Genomic DNA, 23591 nt, shown 5'->3' on the forward strand with positions numbered 1-23591 from the left:
TTTCCGAATTTTGTCTTGTGCCTGATTCCTGTCCTTGAGTACTTTATTGCTCGACCGCAGCTGCTTTGGGTTGACCAACTGTGATTGTCCTCAAGTTGAGACTATTCATGTTATTCACCTTTTTGTCCTTTCTCCTTGGGGCCGATCTTTTAGTCGTTTCCCCCCTCAATTTTACCGCCCTTTATGGCATTCTCAATCATCTCTCCTGCCATAACTATATCCGCGAAACTTTTCATAGTGCTTCCAATCATGTGAGTGATGAACGGTGCTTTCAAAGTGTTGATAAACAATATGGTGGTCTCTTTTTCTAACAGTGGTGGTTGTACTTGCATTGCCACCTCCCTCCATCGTTGTGCATATTGCCTAAAACTTTCATTAGGCTTTTTCTCCATGTTTTGAAGCGTGATCCTGTCCGGCGTCATATCAGTCACATGGCTGTACTGTTGCATGAAGGCTTGTGCAAGATCTCTCCATGAACCGATTCTGGCACGGCTCAACTGATTGTACCACCTAGCCGCTGCTCCTACTAAGCTGTCTTGAAAATAATGGATCAATAGTTGATCATTGTTTACATACTCAGTCATTCTCCTACAAAACATTGTTATATGTGCCTCTGAGCAAATAGTCCCGTTGTACTTTTCAAACTTTGGCATCTTGAATTTGTGAGAAAGTACCAAGTTTGGGACCAAGCTTAAGTCTTTGGCATCAATATGATGATTGCCAACGCCTTCTAAAACCCTAAACTTCTCCTCCAACCACTTACAATGATCCTCCAACTGTTTTGAGGATTCGGTTGCCATTCTTTCCCTCTCCATCATATCCAGATCAGGAGTGATAGGGTTGATAGGGCTATTGCCCAAATTATTTCCCGACCCAGATGGGAAATTCACGGGGATTCCAACATCAACTGGCCCATGTTGAGGCCTTACAGTGATAGATGGCCTTCTAGGAGGTGCCTAGGTTTGCAGTGGCACATGAGGTGGAGTAAAACTCGAAGGATGATCCTCACCTTCCTCACCAGTGATAGCCATGGGGGTTTTCCCTTTATCAGTGGCCTTTAGCAGCTGAGCCATTTCAGCCATCATATTCCTCTGAGCCTCTAGCATTTGCTCCCTCATGTCATTCTGCATTGTGGCCAACTGCTCTTGCAATTGGTCTTGCATATCCTTTTGCCATTATTCGAACATTTGATCCATACTCTTAGTTTTAGTGCGAGTGCCGTAAGGATGTGTGATTTCCAGATTTTCTTTTCTACCTCTCTCTCTGGAAGTAAACTTTAACTAATTAAGGTCTTTCTATAACTTTGAATGCATATGATGTGATGTAATGCAAATGCATGAATGCAAAAAGGCATCGATCTCGATTCAATCTCATTTAGAAAACTTTATTTAGAAAAGAATATATTTACATACAAATGGATTACATATACGCCTTTGCCCTAATGCCCAAAGTTCTAACTTTATCTAATAAAAGGGCTAACTCTCGACCTTTATCGGATTAACGACTCATACATCATACTCAACGATCGTCGTCATCGCTAAATCTCGAACATATTCAGCAATCTCGGATCTGGGCTATAGCTTCCCCAATAACGTAATCCCTGTCTCTGACTTGACCTTTAACTTGATGGAGCTCTCCTTTTATACAATCTTCTTGCGCCTCGAGCTGCTCAATCCGAAGTTCACCATTATGCAATGCCACTTCCAAATCTTTAACCTTTCTTTTTAGCTCCTTTAACTCGACCGTAGGATCATGGTTTTGATGCCAACGAAGGGATCTTTCAAGCTCAGTTACCTTGGTCTTCAACCCTTTATTCTCTTACTCTAATGCCAAATTCTGCGACCGCATCTCTTGGAACTTCCTCTCCCAATACTCGGCTATAGCTTTTTCCACTTGAACTTCTTTCTGCCACTGTTCCGAAGACCTTCCTAACCCCACTCGCTTTAAAGATACTTGTGCCTTCTTATACTCCTCTTTTAAACCATCTCGGTCTTCCTCAACCTTCCTTTTTTCCTTCCTAACTTTTTCAACCTCCTTCTTTTGCAGGTCAACATCTAGACTCAGGTACATCTTCTCCTCCTCAAGCTTTTCTATCTTCTTTTCAAGTTCCAAATTCTTTCTTTTAAATTCTTGCTTCATGATATCAAGCTCCAAGGGTATCACTCGTAGATATTCCTCCATTGGTCGAACTTCCTCCATTTTTGTCATAGAGACATTATCGTTAATCCTTCTACTCCTCCACTCGACATATTCCAGTGTCGTAGCAGGATTAATGGCCACTCTTTCAATCGACAAGTCTTGTTCCAAGCACTAGAAACCTTGCTAACCTTCCTCTTGTAATCGACTCCTCTGTATACAAACTCATTTTGAGCCAACCCATGAGTCGCTCAATTCATGCTGCCTCAGCACGAGCAAATGGGCATAACCAATGTCACCCCAATTCCCAACAGGGGAACCCAATCAAAGCTACCGCATCGATAAAGTATCTCACCAGGAACCATCCATGGAGCTCTCCACTCAACATCATTTGATTGAAGATTCCAAAGTAATGCTATCCAATTCTCTTCCAGCATATCCACTTTCCTAGATGAGGCTACTATATCTTTCAACGGGGAGTAGTTCTCAAAGAAAACTTGACAAACAATGCTATCAATCAACCAGAAGTGACTGTAGAACTAAGCCAAAAGTAACTGAGCACACCCTATAAACCTGCCTGCACCAGCCCTCCTACATGCCCCAAGGACCTGACTGTCTCCGCCAAAATCGCAGGGATGGAAGTGACCCTTTTGCTGAGTCGATGAAAAAGATCCGCGGTTGCCTCGTCCACATATCCCAAAGCCCTAGGGAAAACCATCAGTCCATATAAACTTAAGGCAAAAATGTCTACCTTCTTCGTCTCATCGGGGTGTGTCAAAATCAAATCTTTTAAAGCGTCCCACGAAATGCACTTGCGCTCACCCTTCTCTTTAATTCTGGCCGTGACCCATTGCTCGCTCATCCCCGTAATGGTCATTAATTTCTTCCAAAAGGTAGGGACGCAAGTAGCTCGAGAATAGATCCTATCACTCTGAAACCTGGGACAACGAAGTAAGGCAGTGTACTCCTCCACGGTAGGTACCAAGTCTACTTCCCCAAAAGTGAAACAACTGTACGCCGGGTTCCAAAACTGAGCAAGGGCTCGGAACAAGTGCTCATCTACCTTAATATCGAGCAAGTAAGGTAAATCTCTGTAATTATCGTAGAATAACTGCTTGGTCTCATTGCCCCACTGATCCAAAATTTCCTTAAGCTCTTGGAGATTATTCTGTGTGACACTAATACGAGTATAATCCGACAGCTCTGACACATATCCCATAGTTATATTGTCTCCTTTTTCTAGCTGAGTTTGCTCTGACCATCTATGAACATCGGCGTTGCCCTCCACTCTATCAAGAAGTCCGTTCTCTATAATAAAACTTCCTAACTTAGAAACTGACCGTAAATCGATACCTTTGTAAATGCAAAATGACATGCAAACAAAAGAAAGGAAATAGTCAGTATCACATGATATCAATAAATCTCAACGATTATTTATAAGGGTAATATCTAAAGTTTAACTCTAACTAAGTTGGGCTTTTACGGTTTTTCTATATGAGGTTAGTTCTAAAGTTTGAGGTACCCGAACCAGTAGATTCCTCGATTCTCACCCATTATAGGCTCATTTGAAACGAGTTCAGTTCAGGGGAATACATTTCTCTATGGCTACACAGAGATGAAAATCTCACGAAACCATAGGTACAGATGTATCCCGAAAGTGATCCACTATCCTGCACGGAGGCGAAAACCTCACGAAGGCGTAGCTTCTCACTCCCACTTAAGGGTGTGACCACAACGGTCATGCAAATGCAATGCATATCAGAATATAGAAACACATGCAATAATACAAACACATGTAATGCAAAGAGGAATAAATTTTTAAATTTTTAAATTTCTGACATTACGACAAGAGATAATCAATTACACGGCTTGACTCTCTTAATGGTCCCCAGTAGAGTCGCCAAGCTGTCGAAACCATTTTTAAATCGAGTTTTGGAAAATGAGAATCGATTTTAAGAAAAACGAAAACAAGAGTCGCCACCAATCTTTTTAGGTGTGATTGGATCACCAATAAATCATTAGTTTTGGTCTACAAAATAAAAAGAACGGGTTCGGGAGTCGGTTACGTACGAGGAAGGATTAGCACCCTCGTAACGCCCAAAAATTGGTACCTAATTAATTATCAATGTCTTTAAAGTCGGAAATTTAAAAATTTTAAGATGCAATCCTCTTTAGAATATTTTGATTTTGAAAAATTAGGGTTCACTTGTATCAAACGAATCAAAATATCTCATCCAGTAAGTTAGGACACAATATTTTTAAGACATTCGAAACTAAACTAGCTTTTTTGAAAATCTCTATCTCGAAATGACAAAACACCACATCCAGTAAGTTAGGATGCAACGCTTTGAAATTCCAAGACAGTTGCTCGTATTTTGAAAACCTTAAAAACTTTAAGGGTGCTTGACTATTCGAACTCAACGAGAAAAATTGCAACCCAGTAAGTTAGGACACTACTTTTCTCGAAATTTCCAAACACCAAGCATTGCCTTTATTTTTTTTTTGAAAACTTTAGAGTCTCGTTTTTAAAATCGATGCATGAAGGAGCATATTAACATAACATACGAGATAACATGTTATAATAATAGGTAAATAAAAGCACAATAGCATAAATATCATACATTAACTAACATATACATATAAGAAACATGGCAAATTTTAAATAAGTAAAATATACATAAAACACGATATATATTTAAGAAGAATAGGTAAAACACATAAACATGTAATTCATCATATATTTAAACATATTGATAATAAAAATGATGCATGATATACAATTTGACACATATATAATAATAAAAATACAATAAAATAATAATATGTCAAGCACACAACATTTAATAAAATTATGAGACCAACATCTAATATATTGACATAATATAAAGAAAGGTTCAATATATATATTAAAATATAAAATAAAGTGAGTAATTATTGATAAAAAATACCTAAAATATAACTTAAAAATGTTTAAAATAAGTTATATGTAATAATATAATATGAATAAAATATAAGGAAATATAATATAAAATAATAAAAATATAATAAGTAATTTGCATATAAAATATAGTAAAATAAATAGTATAAAAAACAAAATAAATAATATATAAAAATACAAGAAAGATAGATATTATAAGGAATATTAAATAATAAAATATAGTATGTAATAAAAATTCATAAATAATTATAATGAAATATAATATGGTATACGTATATTATAAAATAAATAGGATATGAGTAATTTTCATAAGAAAATTATAAAATAAATAATATACATATATAAAATATATAAATAAAGAAAAGGTGTAATATATATAAATGGAATATGAATACTATTATAAATAAGGATAATATATACTATTATTTATTAATAATTTTTTTAAAATTTATTTGTCATTTACAAATTTAGTAAATAGTAATACAATTTTATAAAATATACAAAGAAATATATAATATAAAATATATAATATAATTTATAGATAAAATATATGATAAAATAATGTATTGGATAATAACAATAATATATAACTAATATTTATAAAATATATAAAGTATTTAAAGTAAATTAAAATATAAAAGGATTAAAATTGAATTTAATTAGAAAATCTAAGGTTAATCTGCAAAATAGTAAAAATGCTGGGCCTGATTTCAAATGCGCGTTAAATTCAGAGGACTCACTAGGCAATTAATCTTAATCCTAAAAAACGACGTCGTTTCCCAGAATAAATTCTACTGGCCATTAGGACTAAATTGAATTAAATGTAAAAAGTTAGGGCCAATTTGAATAAACATAAAATCAAATTGTAAATATTAAAAAGGAGGAAGGATCAATTGGGAAATTTACCCAATTCACAAAAACACGCGGATCCTCCCCGGGTAATCGGGTCAACACGCGGATCCTCTCTGTTGAAACGATGCCGTTTTAGTGCTTATCAAGCTAAGCCAAAACGACACCGTTTTCGTAGGACTATAAATGTTAAAACCTTAACCCAAAATTCATTTTAGTACCCCACTTTAAAAAAAACTTGAAAATTCTCTGAAAATGAGAGAAGGTGTAGTCCGGCCTTCGGTCTCCGACTACAGTGTAGTGCCCTGACACGCGCCTCACGCGCTGTCGTACGCGGTGGTCTAAGGGTTTAAAAACCTTCGTCCTTCCACAGGTAACTCCTTTTCTTTTGAATGTTACTAGTTTTTTAAAAAAACAGTTTGTATATTCGTCTAAGAAAAGAGAAAAGAAACGAAATATGAGATAAAAAATCACTTTCTAAAATAAACTTTGTTTCTTATTTCTTCTGTGGGTAATATCTGTATGTATTTTATTTCTGTAAAAAAATCTCCCCTTTTTACATCGTATTTTACATCCATTTATATTGTTTACAAATAAATCTTAGAAATAAAAATAAACCCCGATTTTGATTCTTGATTTGCTTGCATCTTTCCTTTTTCTTGCAGGTTAATGACACAATCTTCGGCCATGGGTCATGATCCATGCGCCGATTGCGGCGTGACATGAGGACTGGAACCACAGCGCTAATGGTGGCTACTAGAACGGTGCAATTTGAAAAGGCGCGTCTTTTAGGATGGTTGCGGCACCTAGGGTTTCTGATACCCATATTCTGTTAACATCTTGGGCCGTTTGGGCTTTGTGTGCTTTGGGTCGAGGGTGTAAATGGGTCTGCTGGGTAATTTTAGGCTTGCTAGGTTGTAACCAGGCATAAGGTTTAGGCCAATTGATTTTGGGCCTACGGGTTAGTGGGCCATGTATTGTAAATGGACTGTAATAAACATTTATTTGTTTATCTTTTATTCCTAGTTTTATTTGTTTAATTATGGGCCCGGGCAAATTTAGGTTATTACATAAGCATTGAAATTCATATGGCTAAACTGCGGATTATTCCATGGATATAATTATTGTGGATATTTAGGAGGACAACTAATTTGGAAAATTTCTTGCAGATACCTAAAATGGCAGACTATCCCGCAGATACCCCACAATGTGACTGTAACACCCCGTACCCGAGTCCGTTACCGGAATCGAACGCAAGGTGCACTCAGACTTAACTATTTTCACAGTCCATTTAGAAATTTCCAGACAAGCTAGTTACTGCATCACTGTCGCCTTAAAAATCATCTCTTGAGTTTCAAAGCTCGAAAATTAGTTTCGTAATTTTTCCCTGAAACTAGACTCATGTTTCCATCTACATATTTTTTTCTAGAATTTTTAGTCGAGCCAATTAGTACAGTTTATTAGTTAAAGTCTCCCCTATTGCAGGGATCGACTACACTGACCTTCGTGCGTTTCGAATTGGATATCTCCCTGTACAGGGCTTCAATACTGATTCCGTTTGTTTCTATAGAAACTAGACTCAGAGAGGAATCTATACATATATGGAATGACTCCTAATTATCTCTCTTTAATTTACAATGAATTTCCAAATTCGGAACAGGGGATCCAGAAACCGTTCTGGACCTGTTTCACGAGAACTTTAATATCTCTTAACATATAACTCATATGACCGTTTCGTTTCTTCCATATGAAATTAGATTCATCAAGGTTCATTTACATAATTTATTCACTATTTAATACCATTCCTACTATTTTTAGTGATTTTTCACATCCACATCACTGCTGCTGTCAGCATCTGCCTTTAAGGTAGGCTTTACCTATTTCATGATTTCCATGATTCAATTGGCCCTTTTTGCATACATAGCACCAAGTGTGATCATGATTAACCATTCCAATGGCTAATCGTTTCAAAACAATTCCATACCTCATAATGATCAACATACAACCGATTATAGTACTATGCTAAAAACGTATATAAGCCATTTTCGCATGGCTATCCAAGTTTACACAAACCGAAAGGTACATGACCTACAACAAAAGGGTAGTCCTATACATGCCATTTCAAAGTTTAACCAAAATTGTACCAAAATGGGGGCTTTGGTAGTGTGGATGACTTCGACTTCGATGATCCCGAATCCGATAGCTAACGAGCAAAATCTATAAAACAGAGAGCCAAAGCAACGGGGTAAGCATTTTAATGCTTAGTAAGTCTCAAGTAATGAAATCAGCTTTGACTAAAGTATTACATTTACATAACCAAATGAATCACTTTATTAATACGCATTCTCATAATCATACTTACTTCACATTACCGACCCTTATGTTTATACACAAAGAACAACTTAGCCAAAGGCCGGTAGCTCGTTTATGAACTGAGCGAATACTTACTTGTAAGGAATCAACTAATTCAAGCACATATGAACATACCTCATTGCTGGAATTTTCACAAGTGTATAAACTGAAAATTTTACAGCAAGATTGCTCATTTCCGAGTCACGTACCTTCGGGATTCAACCGGACATAACCACAAGCACAATTGCCTTCGGGTCTTAACCCGGATTTGGTGACTTGCACAATTGCCTTGGTCTTTAGCCGGATATAACAACTCATACGAATGCCTTTGGTCTTAGCCGGATATAATCACTAGCATAAATGCCTTGGGACTTAGCCTGGGTATCATTCAAATGCTCATGTACACATATATCAATAATCACGACCCATCCATATTTCATTTTCGTTACTAAGGCTCAAACACAAAATATTTATCAAACCTTTACAATTTCAGCTCAATAGCCACACACAAGGAGCATGATTTCAATATAATTCAAGTAGGGTTATTACTCGAAGACTTACCTCGGATGTTGTCGAACGATTTCGACGGCTATTCAACTACTTTTTCCTTCCCTTTATCGGATTTAGCTCCCCTTTGCTCTTGAGCTTAATTTAACAAATAAATTGATTTAATCATTTGAGCATCGAAAGAGAATTCAAGGTACTTAGCCAACATATTTTCATTAGACATTAAAGTCACATAGGTACGAAATCATGAATTAACTCAACACATTAGTTAGTACTCTCCTTAGTCAATTTTCTAAGCCAAGAATAGGCATCAATATGTTTGCCTCTAACCGAATGCATGCACACCAATTCCCCTCATGTGGCCGAATATGCATGTCCATGTTGAGGCCAATTATACACTTAATACCACAAAAAAAAAAAAAAACAGCATACATTCTACTAACTAATGCATTCCATATTGTAACTCAATACACATCTATCATTTTCTTCATAACCTAAACATCATCATAAGTAAGTATATACCTTGAGATAGTATATATGTCATACCAATACATCATGTGCAAACATATATACATATATATATGCTAGAGCCGAATCTCAAGTTGATTGTAACTAAACATGAACATAATTTCAAAACACAAATCTTACTTTCCATGCAATGAGCATAAATCACACTTATGGATGTACCATGGCCGAATACATCACAACACCATAATTTTGGTCATGATTAAACAAAGAACTTAATGTCTTACTCAAAAATACTAAAAAGAAAGTCCAAGAGCCATCAATCCACCATCACATATATCATTAGCAAGCTTCATATTTAACATGCAATGGCATTAACACAAAATCCACCTTGGCCAAATACCATCCCCATGATATAACAAAGATTTGAACCATGGGCTAATAAGAGCATCAAGATATCAACTAACAACATGCATGAATCTCATGGCACAACCTCAAACATACCTTAATCTTGATGCAAGTATAGCCAAACCCCTTCCTAATCCTCTTCCAAGCCAAACATGAAGCAAAAATTCCCTCTTCTACCTTAGAATTTTCGGTCAAGAGAGAATGAAAGGATGAAAAAATTTTTTTTCTTTTCTTTTCTTCAATACACGGCAATGGGGGCATGCATGAGACCATTTTTTTTTCTTTTTTCCATTTCTTTATTACCCATGCTCATTAATTTATTTTTTTCACCCATGATGCACCAACAAAACATGTCTATGACATGTTTTGCCCATATTTCTCTGTCATGGCCGGCCACTAGACTTGGATTTAGGGATATTTGACATGCAAGCCCTCCTTTGTGATTACATGCACTATTAGATCCTTATAGATTAGCCTATCACATTTCAAAAGTGTCACACAAGTCCTATTGGCTAAATTCACATGAAATTTACTAAATCGAAACTTAAAACTTTCACATATTCATAATCACATATTTTAGACAATAAATACTACGTTCAAACATTTTGGTGACTCGGTTTAGCGGTCCCGAAACCACTTCCCGACTAGGGTCAATTTTGGGTTGTCACAGTGACAGGTCCCGCAAAACTTAAAATGTGAAACAAAAAGGAACTAAATTTCATTTTTCATATCATAAATCACGAAAATCCAATGTAATCACCTTCAAAATTTAACATTTTTTTTCAAATAAACAAACGACTATATACATGTCATTTAAACCGACTCAATTAAGAACATGAGTTTACCATAATATGATACAATAACACTCTTCTTATCAAATTCATTCTTATACCTTTCACTGATGCGGAGTCCAATTATAATAGTCAATTCTGTAACAGTCCGTTTTTAGTCAAATCGAAACAGTGGCTTTGGAACCACAAATTCAAAGTTGAAGTAATTATTTTATTATTATTTTAATGTCTACAGCATGATAATATGTTTTTGTGCAAATTTCGTTAAGAAATTTTATCGTTTGATTAGTCAATTTGATAAAAAGGACTAAATCACATAAAAATGTAAAACTTGTGTTCTATTAGCTAAAGGTGTCTAATAGCTATAAAACTTTAATGTAAGAGTCTTTATGTGGCAATTAACCAATTTTTTTATGAGTGGAAAAGTATGGCCATTAATTAGGTGAATTAATGGGTTATTATTAAGGTTAATATAGTAAATGTCTAAAAATATGTTAGTAAAATAATAGAAAAACAAATGGCTATCATATTTCTTCATTCCGAAATTAACCTAAGAAAGACACCATTGTTCTTGCCTCAAGCATTCGGCCATCTCTCTCCTTGCATGTAAGTTCAATTTTGTCTCGTTTTTAATTATTTCTATGTTTTTGAGATTGTTGCAACTAGGTCTAGCTAGCCCAGGGACTATTTTACAAAACTGTTAAAGATTTTGAATGTTTCCAGTAATGAATACATGCGTGTTTTGATGTTTGATGATAGATTATGAATGTTGGTTGTGAATTATACAAGTTTTGTTAAGTTATTTTTAGTGAAAATGCAAATTAGGGATTAAATTGTGAAATGTAGAAACTTTGTGGTTAAAATGTGAAATAAATGAAAAATATGGGCTGCTAGAGGCATAATAGTAATTCTTCTAGCATGGGTTAGTCTTAAATTGCATGAATTTGTGTTTTTATGAAATAAGGACTAAATTATAAAAGTTGTGAAATACTTGAGGTAAAAGTGTAAATATGCTTTAATAAGTGTTTTCGATTAAATTGAATAGTGAGGTTATTAATTAAGATGATTTTGATTATATTTAGATCAAGAAAAGTGAAATTCGGATCTAAATCAGAGGAAAAACAAAGTTCTCGACTAATCGACCAGTTTAGCTATTTTTACATCCGAGGTAAGTTTGTATGTGATAAATTTCATTATAAATGTATTTTAAATGCATTGATATTGCATTAACTGTGAATACGAGACTACGGACATGTTTGACAATGATTCGACGAAGATTTGGCATTCGAAATCCATGTTGAACCTTAGGAATAGATTAGGATCATTAGGGAATACATTGATTTGGCTTCGAGCCAAGATATCAGCACTTCGGGTGCGAGTTTCATTTATTTGGCTTCGAGCCAAGATATTAGCACTTCGGGTATGAGTTTCATTGATTTGGCTTCAGACCATGATATTAGCACTTCAGGTGCGAGTTACATTGATTTGGCTTCGTGTCATGATATTGGCACTTAGGGTGCGAGACTCCCGAGTATTTGAATTCTATTTCAAATGGTTCAACGGGTATATTGAAGATGTGAATCAATAAAAAATAGATACGTATTGGTACAGGTATATACGAAAAACTATTCAATCAACGAGTTAAAGAAAGTTGAGAGCTTATGATTAATTATGTAGTTAAACTCTATGTTAACTAGGTTGTTAATGTTTAAATGCAATTTATGTCATTTATTTTGAAATGTAAATGAATAGTGAGACTTATTTCTTATTTTCATACGAGCTTACTAAGCTATAAAGCTTATTTTGTTTATTTTTCCATGTTTTATAGTGAACTCAAAGCTAGCTTGGATTCAGGGATCGTCAGAGACTCCATCACACTATCCAACTATCAATTTGGTACTTTTGAGCTTGTGTTTTAGTTATATGGCATGTATAAGATTATGAGTTGATAATGATTTTGGCCATTTGAATTGGCTTGTAAATTTTTATGTTTTGGATTGTATATAGCCATGTGAGTTAGCTTATATTGGTGATTTTGATGATGTATATAAGTGTGCAAATAGCCTTTTGTTTTAAGTTTGGTAATTGTCCTATAAATGCTAATTGTGATGGGTAGTTTTTGAATTAGTATTTGGAGTATGAAATAGTCCATGTTTGAGGAATGATATGTTTGTAATATTAGGTGAAATAATGCATGTTTGAATGTATCCATATTGGTGATTTGAGATTTTGGGTATTGGTATGAAATTGTTTGGCATAATTTAGATTATGTGTACCTTGTTGTGGTTGGTAATAAAATGGTATGATTTATGTTTGGATGAGTTTAGAAGAATGCCTATTAATGCTATGATTTGGTGCCTTTGAGTTTGATTTAGGTGAGCATAAATTTGGGTGGCAAAATGGCTTGGTAAATTGCCTATTTTTGTCCACACAGGTAGAGACACGGGCGTGTGTCTCAGCCGTGTATAACGCACGGTCAAATTACACAGCCGTGTAAGTATGCACCACACGGCCTCACACACGGGCGTGTGACTTGGCCATGTGGCATAAGTTAGTATACTCTACAGGTTTAACACACGGCTTCGCACACGGGCGTGTATGGTCATTTTTAGGGCACACGGGCGTGTGTGTTGGTCGTGTGACCTAAGTCAGAGAGTTCCACTGGGTCAGACACAGGCTGAGACACGACCATGTGCTCCCATTTCGAATGTCCAGACGGCCTGTGACACGAGCGTGTCTTTAACCATGTGAGACACACGGCTAGGCCACACGGGCTTGTGTCCCTTGTTTTTGAAAAAACTTTTTAAGTACTCTAAAATGTTGCAAAGTTATCGTTTAGTCTTGAACCACTCCCAATGCATGTTTAGGGCCTCGTAAGCTCATATTAGGGACAAAATGTTTGATTGTGAATGAAATGTATATGATTTGATTCATTGTTTATGAAATGTATGTTTAAAATATGGTATAAGTTTGGTAATGCTCCGTAACCCTATTCCGACGTTGAATACGGGTGAGGGGTGTTACAAATTCTTTCATTTCCCTTCATTATTTAAATTGACAATTTCACATTTCACATATTTTATATTACCTGATGAACATTGTAAAAAAAATCAAAACACAGGTACGCTTCACATCAAAGTCTCATTCGAGCTAACCACGTATGGAAGTGTTAGGTTACTCGTCCAGGCTAAATCATTATCAACAAAATGAAAGTCTGGTCAGGGCTGTATATACATGTTACTAGTCCAGGCTAAACCTTTAAAACGACATCAGATTACTAGCCCAGGCTAAACCTGTGCCACATGTATCTTCGAGTACGTAACAATTGCTGGATCTCGAAATTATTAGGAAATAACATGTAGCCTTATGTATGAGTCTTTTACTAAGTTCGTTGGGAAGCTTTCATTTTGTAAACTTATTCTCATTCCTTGGTATCATCATTCACTATCTCTTCTCTCAATACTTAACAACCCAAATATGACTTAGTAAATTTTTAATTATATAATTAAAGAAAAAAAGAAAATTGAATAATTTCATAATGTATGAACTTACCTGGCAGAATGATAACGTGCCACGGTAGAATCTACCTAATAACTTTCCCTTTCTTGTGATCTTCTCTCGCCGGGTTTAAATCTTAATCTATAACATAATTTTAATTCAATTTTTATCAACCATTATCATTCATTAGCTTATGAAACATATAAGTAAGTTCAATTTCATCACTCTAGCTTCGCTTAAACCTAACACTTAAATAGTCAAGCCCTTTATAGCAATATTTATTGAAATCTTAAGCTGGTTTCGAAATGTCTCCATTTTAGCTATTATTCGAAAATAACTGTGACAACCTGTTTTCAGTACTGTTGAAAACAGTGGTTTCAGGACCACGATTCCGACTAGTGAGTTAATATCTTAATGTTTATTGAATGTTTATAGGGTTATTGTAAGGTTGTATTAAATTTTTGTTAAAAAATTTTGAAGTTTAAATGATTAATTAGGTAAAAATGATCAAATTGTAAAAGACGTAAAAGATGGTTTCTAATAGTTAAATTGATTAAATGGCTTTTGAAATGTAAATTAATGGACTTATTTGGTAATTATGTCATTCATAAAACTAGTTGTCAATAATGGACATGATGTAATTATTTTATAAGTTTTAAACCAAGTGTAATTTTAAACCAAGTGTAAAGTAGTAAAATAGTAAATAAATGCATAAAAAGGAAAAATTACCTATCATCGTTTTCAATTTCACTTTGCTTTTGTCGAAACTTCGATTGTTAAGCTAAAGGATTTTCAGTCAAGCTTTCTTTTATGCATGGTATGATTTTAAATTCCATTTTTAGTTATTTTTATATTTTTTAGTTCGCTTTAGCTTAATCTACTTATCCCGAGGGTTAATTTGCAAAATTGTTTGAGGTTGGAGGACTTGTCATGAATTAATTTGATGTGTTTGGGATGTTAAGTGATGGATAATTAAAGTTAGTTGTTAAATGAACATGTTTTGTTATGAGATTTTTAGTGAATTTAAGGTTTAGAGATTTATTTGTTAGAATGGTAAATTCCACTTATATTTTGTGAAATGATGAAAAATATGGGTTGATATAAATATATGAAAAAATTGACTAATGTGGATTTCAGTTAAAAATGGTTGAATTTTAAGTTTTGGGATTAGGGACTAAATTGTTTAAAAGTTAAAGTATTAGGGGTAATTTTACAATTTTACATTGATATGGATTATAGGTTTGAATTGGATATTTGAAGTTATTTGAAATACTTAATTACATGAAAATATTATTTAGATCAAGATACGCAACGAGACAAGCCTAAGAAATGAGACAAGCCTTAGAATGAGAACTTCCTCTATGACGAGGAAAATGAGATTGTTGAAATCCTTTGTGGGGACATCTCAAAGCCTTGGAAATTCTTTAAAATTAGGAAAATATGCCTTAGATGTGGTTAGGGGTTTTGGATGGTAGGTTGATTGAATATTTTCCACTACTTCCTTCAGGTGGTGGCTACTTTGGCGATATTTGAGACTAGAATAAAAAAGAAATTGTTGATGAGAAACTTGTGTTTCATGCCCGTTAGTATTTTTTTGTTTTTTGTGTTTTATTTATACTAGTACTAATATTGTTCTCACTTTATTTTTTTGCAGATTCAGACGAATAAGGTATGATAGACACCAAAGACCCTGTTACTAGCGCTATTGATCCCACTGCTTTTGGGATAAGGGGTGTTATTCCTTCGAAAAACCTTTGAGTTCCTCAGGCTCTGCTTGCACTAAAAGAGAAATCCCCTCTCTGTCCCCCAACCAAAAAAGAGAGGGATGGATCAGTAAAAGGGTTGTTTTTCGTAGGAGGAGATGCTATAAGGAAGGCCCTTTTCTGGTGGTGACTTAAAGGGAAATTCAACAAAATCCCCTGTTGGTACTGAAGGGTCTACTACTTTTGTTTCTCCTTCTGTTACTATTGTTGTACCAACGTCATTTGATGATCTGTAATTAATTTTCAAAGCTCCACCCGGTAAGTGATTTCCTATTATTATCATCTTATTGAAGCTCTTTGGATGGTCCTAATAAGATATTTGTGCACAAGCATTGAAGATCTCTTTAAAGGGCTAAGGGTTGCTATTGAGATGTCGATGTAGGCTATCATAGACTTGCACAGGTCATCCAATATTGCCAAGGCTACTGAAGACAAGGCCTTGGTTGTAGCGAGGAAGTGGAAGGCTTCGAAGAACAAGGCTCATGAAGATGCCAAGTTTTGGCAGGACAAAGCTAAAAAGTACAAGACTAAACGAGACACAACTCAAGTAGCGTTGAAACTGGAGCAACGGGTTCATACACTTACCAAGTCCCAACTTGGGAGAAGGCTATTGAGGCCACTGATTTGAGTATAAGGAAAGCCATCATGGAGATGCAGTTACACCATGGGCCTCTCTACATGTATAATTTAGATCTCAATCCCTTCAAAAGTATTACGAGCTACAAGGAGAAGAATATTGGATTTAATATTTTCGACCCTGATTGTCCTAGTGAGATGAGTTGTCATAGCCAACACCTAGTCTGGTAAGATATTTTCCGTTTTGGACGCACATGGCCCCCATGGCTTTGTTCTTAAGAACGCCCATAGACCCCTCAAAAGGCCTCTTACCACTTAAATTTTGTCACCCCTTTATATAGCTCAAGCCTTTCCCATTCTTTGTTGATGCAGGATTTGCCTAGGGTGTTACATTCACCCCTTTAAGGACTCAACGTCGTCACTGAAGTTTTCCCCACCATTGCTTAAGAGACATAACGAGTGGCTCTGATACCAATAAATGTCATAGCCAACACCCAGCCCAGTAAAATATTGTCCGCTTTGGGCGCACGTGGCCCTCGTAGCTTTGTTCTTGGGAGCGCCCATACACCCCCAAAAGGCATCTTACCACTTAAGTGTTGCTACCCCTTTATACAACCCAGATCTCTCACATGCTTTGCCGATATGGAATTTGCCTAGGGTGTTACATGAGTATTCAGAGAAAATGAGGCCTCTATGTATATCTAATATTCTTAAAAGGGAAAGTTCAATGGCCTAAAATGGTGTATAAGGTGGGAAACCTAAGGCTCCGGTTAATGGTGAGGATCCTCCTAGTAATCAGCTTGTTGAAAGTGTTAAGGGGTACTGATGTTGAGAAATAGTTGTATTTTGTAATTAATTTTCTTATAATAATAAAAAATTCTATTTTTCTTTTACTGCTTTATTTTTTCTACTTTGGATGGTATGCAAGATAGTAATATAGCAACTTTAAGTTATAAATCTATAATCGTATGTCCAAAAATTATCAATGTTTAAGCTCTTGGTTTATTTGAATTTTGTATTGGAAATCTAAGTTGAGCACATTGGCGGGCCATTTGCTTCATACAAACCATTTGGGATTATTGAAAATATAATATGAAATTCAAACCATCCATTGATAATATAAGAAATGTATAACCCATTTGTAAGAATGTGTAGTATTTGTTAATCTTTAGTACTGCATAGTGTTCAAAGGATTACAAAGATAAAGTTATGCCTCATCTTCGTTGAGAGCCCAAAGAGTTCACATGGAGGCTTGAGTAAAGTGACCCTGCTTCCAGACACATAGGGGAGGCTTATGAAAAGTAATAATATAACCCTGCTTCCAGATGAATAGGAGAAGGCTTATGAAAAGTAATAATATAACCCTGCTCCCAGATGAATAGGAGGAGGCTTATGGAAAGTAATATTATAAATAATATAACTTTGCTCTCAAACACGTGTAGGGAGACCTACGAAAAGTAATAATACAGTCCTGTTTTCAAATGCATGGGGAGGCTTACGAAAAGAAATAATATAACCCTACTCTCAAACACATAAGGAAGGCTTACGAAAAGTAACGATATTCTTATATTTTTTGTTGAAAATTCTTATATTTGTTGTTCTTCACTAGTTTGTAGCAGATTTATCTAAAAAAAACTAGTTTTATCAAATTGGTTGTTCATTTATTTGTTGATTCATTTGTTTTTCTTTTTGGGATTTAAGATTTTAGTCTCAATAATGAATGAAAACCAAACTTTTTTAGTTTGTATAATGTTAAAAACAATTTACAAAAAGAAGAAAATAAATTATGGAAGAAATTTATAATTTTTAATTTTTTCTGAAGTTTTAAAATATTTTTATTTTAAATAATTTTAATAATTTTTAGATTTTAAAAATTAAATATATATTTTTAAAATTTTTAAAACTAATTACTTGTTGATATGATATACATGTGGCGGTTACATTAGAAAATTAACTATTATTAACTTTTCCTTGTGTTTTGGTCTAATTTGACAAAAATAAATAAATGTAAGGATTAAAAAAGATGAAAACTTTAAATTGAGGATTAAAATATTTTTTTGTAAAGTTAAAGGATGAAATATGTCATTAAGTCAAAAAAAAGTATGACCAACAACTGCAAGATATGTTTGTTTGTTTTTTTACAAAGGGGCATAAAAGGTGATTCATTTAACTAAGAAATGTCATTAAGTAGAATGGAGTGAATAGAGGACGGATAATCCAACCTAAACTTGAGCTCTTCCTCACAATTTAAATCAAGACGGCTAAAAAAAGTCTACCACCTTATTACCCGATTGAACTGAAATCTAAAAAATCAAATAAATTTAGTTTTGGACTCATTTAACAAATGTCTCAAAAATCCAACAAATCAAACTTGAGTTAACTGGGTGTGAAAGAGAATGATTTGAGAAGCATTAGGCTCTTGATAAAAAGAACAAAAGAAAAGGTAAAGAATATGGTGTAATGGGGAATTTCCCATTCTTTTAAATTGATCTCACCAACATCAATTACCAAATTACCTCTTTATTTCTCAACATTTATCTTTTAAAAAATCAAAAGTAAAATAAGGCTACACTTAAGTTTGGGGTATTGAAGATTGAGTTTTTTTCCGCAAATAAAACAAAAAAATCGGTCAACCAATTTGTTCATTTCCCTTGCATTAGCCAAATCTTTCTCGTCACCATCTATTTAGACCCCCTGCCTGTAGTTCTTTCATTTATATATATCTTCGACAAACTCCTGTTTTTCTTTTGAATCCTTTTGTTCTATATATGTGAATAAACTAAACCAAGGAAAAACAGATAAAATACGATCAAAAACCAAAAAAAAAAAAGGAATTAAGACATGGCTCGCCACATTATTGTTGTTGCCCTTTTTTTCATAGCTATTGTTGGGGCATTTGCTGCTGATATATCACCGTCACAAGCCCCATCAAGAGCTACCAAGACTTTTGCTCCTTATGGGTCGCCATCTTCATCCTCCAATACTATCAGCGCTAGCCCAAGCGAGAGCCCTAGCCCAAGCGGGAGCCCTGAGAAAAGCAGCGAAGGACCGTCTGCTGACTCTCCCGATTCAGATTCTGATGAAGATACCGATGAAGATGAAGAAGCTGAAGGACCAGACTCTGGTGAAGACAGTGACTACAATGCATAATTCAATTCAATGATGCTTATTAAAGCTTCAACATTATTTCTGCATTTGCATAAATCACAGTCTTTGTAGTAGTTTCCAAAGTACTTTTCCTTGTTTCGGTGTTAAACCTAAAACCATTTACTTGTTTCTCTTCTGTTTTCGTGGAGTCACGTCCAAGCAATTAAATCTAATATGTACTATATTAGAATTTTCTTCAATGCATGGAATGTTTAGTTAACTAGCTAAATTCTTTGTCCGACCATTCGCCAACTATTTGCCACGTGTATAGATAAATATTAAATAAATTCTAAATTAATCGGATGTTGGTTTTCTTTAAAAATAGTTTAAGTTTGAACAGTAGTACAAAGAATATTTTATTATACAACTGATACTAGTGTTTATTATTTTAGCTTAAAATAAATATTTTAGAACCTCGCGTGATGGTTTGATAGTCAAGAGTGTTCATCGTCCTATGTATAATTTAAGTTCAAGTCGTGGTAATCATGTTTGTTCTTCAAACTTTACTTTTTTTTATTATAATTCACCAAAAAGAAATTATTTGATTGAAAAGTGAGAAAATTCCGATGAGCAGTATTAAACCTCAAAATGTTGTAAATTAAATGGATGTCATAACCCCCTTTAAGCATATTAAAGTAATGAGATAAAACTCTTTACTTAATTTATAATCAGGAGATTATTAAATAGAGTAATTAAGAAACTTTAATTCATTAAATGTAATACATTTATTAATTGAATGTAAAGGAGCTTATAAATAGCACCTTGTAAGTAAAATAATAAAATTCTCTCGTATTTTCATCCTCTTTTATTTATTGTTTTACTATTTTCTATAATACGTTATCAGCATGAGCTTCTACGAGTTCATAGTGAAGTTCACGTCATTTCGACTTTATATAATTTGCCCGTATAACTCCCGTTAAACTATATACGGTATACGTATTTTTATAATTCTTTTATTTTATTTTCTAGATGAAATATTTGCTTTGGGTAACATTTGCACATTTATTTTTACAACTAAAATCTAATAATGATAATTATATATACATATTTTTTATTTAAAGAAATTTCAATTAATTTAATTTGTGTTAAGTTATTATTATGACTATTCCTCTTTATGCCAATATTTGACATACATATTATTATTTAGCAAATTTGGTATATATAATTGAATTATTTTACGATTGAGAATACTTATTAATTTACTAATATTTTTTTATTTTGATTCAAGTGATTATAATGTCAAATCTTGCCAAACTTGAATTTGCGACCTTAGACATCTCAGGCAAGAACTATTTGTCATGGGTGTTAGATGCTGAAATTCACCTAGATGCTAAAGGTTTAGGAAATACTATATTAGCAGATAAAGAAGCATTTAATCAAGACAAGGCAAAAGCAATGATTTTCATCCGTCATCATCTGCATGAAGGATTAAAAGTGGAATATCTCACTGTGAAAGACCCTCTTGAGTTGTGGAAAAATTTGAAAGAACGATTTGACCATCAGAAAACTGTGATACTCCCTAAAGCTCGTTATGATTGGATGCACTTACGGTTGCAAGATTTTAAGACGGTAAGTGAATACAATTCAGAACTTTTCAAAATTAGTTCTCAACTAAAATTAGTTGGAGAAAACATAATTGATGAGGACTTGTTAGAGAAAACATTTTCAACCTTTCACGCTACTAATGTGCTCCTGCAGCAGCAATACCGTGAAAAAGGTTTTAAAAGGTATTTTGAATTGATTTCATGCCTTTTGGTGGCTGAACAAAATAATGAGCTATTGATGAAAAATCATGGAATTCGTCCCACTGGTTCTGCACCATTCCCTGAAGTGAATGTAGCAGTACACAATAATTATGAAAATAGAAAATATAGAAGTCGCGGCCGTGGTCATGGACGTAGTGGGGGACGTGGTCGAGGACGTATTAGTAATCGTTATCATGGTGGTCATAACAATGATACTTCTAACCACCAGAAAAAGAATAACAATGAAAGACAAGAAAGAAGTGGTCAAAATAATCCTTCAAAGATTGTTGAGAATATATGCTACCGATGTGGTATGAAGGGGCATTGGTCACGTACCTGTCGTACGTCTGAGCATTTAGTGAAACTTTATCAAGCATCCATTAAAAGGAAGGGAAAGCATATGGAGACAAATTTTATATCCCAAAATGATGAAATAGAGGCAAAAGATGAAGATATTCACTATAATAATAAAACTGACCATGCCTACGAGGATGATAAATTTAATGACCTTAATAATATAACTCACTTAGATGTGGCGATTTCTTTGAGAATTATTAGAAAAATTGATGTTATTTTGACATTTTTTAAGTATATTTTGTTTTCTTGCATAAAAAATAATTTATATATTTAATAAATATTTGTAATGTTTCTCATATTATACTTTGTTTGTTTTTATGAAGAATATGAATATTCAACAAAATTTCGATAGACCCAAAATCAATAAAGACATGTGTCTTGTAGATAGTGCTACAACACATACGATACTCAAAGATAAAAATATTTTTCTCATTTGACAATGAGTAATGCCCATGTTAATACAATATCGGTAGTTCAAAACTTATTGAAGGCTCGAAGAGCTATTATATTATTACCTAAAGGTACAAAATTTATCATTGATGATGCTTTATATTCCACCAAGTCTCAAAGAAATTTATTGAGTTTTAAAGATATTCGTCTTAATGGATATCATATTGAGACTATGAATGAGAAAAATGTTGAATATCTATATATTACAAATGTTGAATGTGGAAAGATATATATTTTGGAAAGGCTACCTGCTTTTTCATCAGGTTTATATTATGCACATATTAGTGCAATTGAATCATATGTTACTACAAACCAGAAGTTTGTAGAACCACATACTTTTACTATTTGGCATGACCGATTAGGCCATCCCGGATCTATTATGATGCGAAAAATCATCGAGAATTCAATTAGACACCCATTAAAGAACCAAAAGATTCTTGAATTCAAGGATTTATCTTGTGTCGCTTGTTCTCAAGGAAAATTGATTATTAGACCATCACCAGCTAAGGTTGGGATTGAATCTCCAACATTTTTAGAACGTATTCAAGGTGATATATGTGGGCCCATTCATCCACCATCTGGACCATTCAGATATTTTATGGTATTAATAGATGTATCTAGTAGGTGGTCACATGTATGCTTATTATCGACTCGCAACCTGACGTTTGTGAGACTACTTGCTCAAATGATTTATGTAATCAAAACTATTCGTCTTGATAATGCTGGTGAGTTTACATCCCAAGCTTTTAATGACTATTGTATGTCAATTGGGATAAAAGTTGAACATCCTGTAGCTCATGTTCATACACAAAATGGTTTAGCTGAATCATTTATCAAACGCCTCCAACTAATAGCTCAACCATTACTTATGAGAACAAAACTCCCTGTTACAGCTTGGGGATATGCTATTTTGCATGCAGCAGCACTTGTGCGCTTAAGGCCAACAAGTTATAATAAGTACTCCTCATTACAATTGGCTTTTGGTCAGGAGCCAAATATTTTCCATCTTAGAATTTTTGGATGTGCAGTATATGTTCCAATTGCTCCACCACAATGCACAAAGATGGGTTCTCAAAGGAGGTTGGGAATATATGTTGGTTATGAATCTCCTTCTATAATTAAATACGTTGAACTAATCTGGAGATTTATTTACTGCAAAATTTATTGATTGTCATTTTGATGAGACAACATTCCCAACATTAGGGGGAGAGAAAATACAACTGGTCAAAAAAATTACATGGAATAGATCATCATTATCTCAATTAGATCCTCGTACAAGTCAATGTGAACAAGAAGTTCAAAGGATTATACATTTGCAAAACATTGCCAATCAACTGCCAGATTCATTTACTGACCTAAAGAGAATTACAAAATCTCACATACCAGCTGAAAATGCTCCAATACGAATTGATATCCCAATAAGGCAAATTGTTAGTGCAAAAGAAGTAATCTACGCCTGAAGCGTGTGTAACACCCCGAATTTGGGCCTAGAAGTATTGGGCCTTGAGTGGGGGTCCGTAAGGAGGTTGTATATAGGTATTTAATTGTGCAATGAAATGAAACAATTAAATGTTTGCTTTAGTGGTTAATGGCTTTGAGAAGTGTTGGA

The 23591-nt window shown here is 34.2% G+C and overlaps 2 protein-coding genes across 2 annotated transcripts; both read left to right on the forward strand.

Annotated features, from left to right (window-relative positions):
• The first annotated feature begins 19124 nt into the window (after window positions 1-19124).
• On the forward strand, window positions 19125-19433 carry LOC108458577 (uncharacterized). Its single transcript, XM_017757989.1, has one exon. It carries the CDS (start codon window positions 19125-19127, stop codon window positions 19431-19433), a length of 309 nt encoding a protein of 102 aa, XP_017613478.1.
• Window positions 19434-20666: 1233 nt separating this feature from the next.
• LOC128291565 (uncharacterized) lies at window positions 20667-21884 on the forward strand. The gene is made up of 3 exons (XM_053026735.1): window positions 20667-21157; window positions 21296-21486; window positions 21856-21884. Exons 1-3 carry the CDS (start codon window positions 20667-20669, stop codon window positions 21882-21884), a joined length of 711 nt encoding a protein of 236 aa, XP_052882695.1.
• The last annotated feature ends 1707 nt before the right edge of the window (window positions 21885-23591 follow it).

Source organism: Gossypium arboreum, chromosome 4 (assembly GCF_025698485.1).
Source record: "Gossypium arboreum isolate Shixiya-1 chromosome 4, ASM2569848v2, whole genome shotgun sequence".
NCBI classification, from domain to species: domain Eukaryota; kingdom Viridiplantae; phylum Streptophyta; class Magnoliopsida; order Malvales; family Malvaceae; genus Gossypium; species Gossypium arboreum.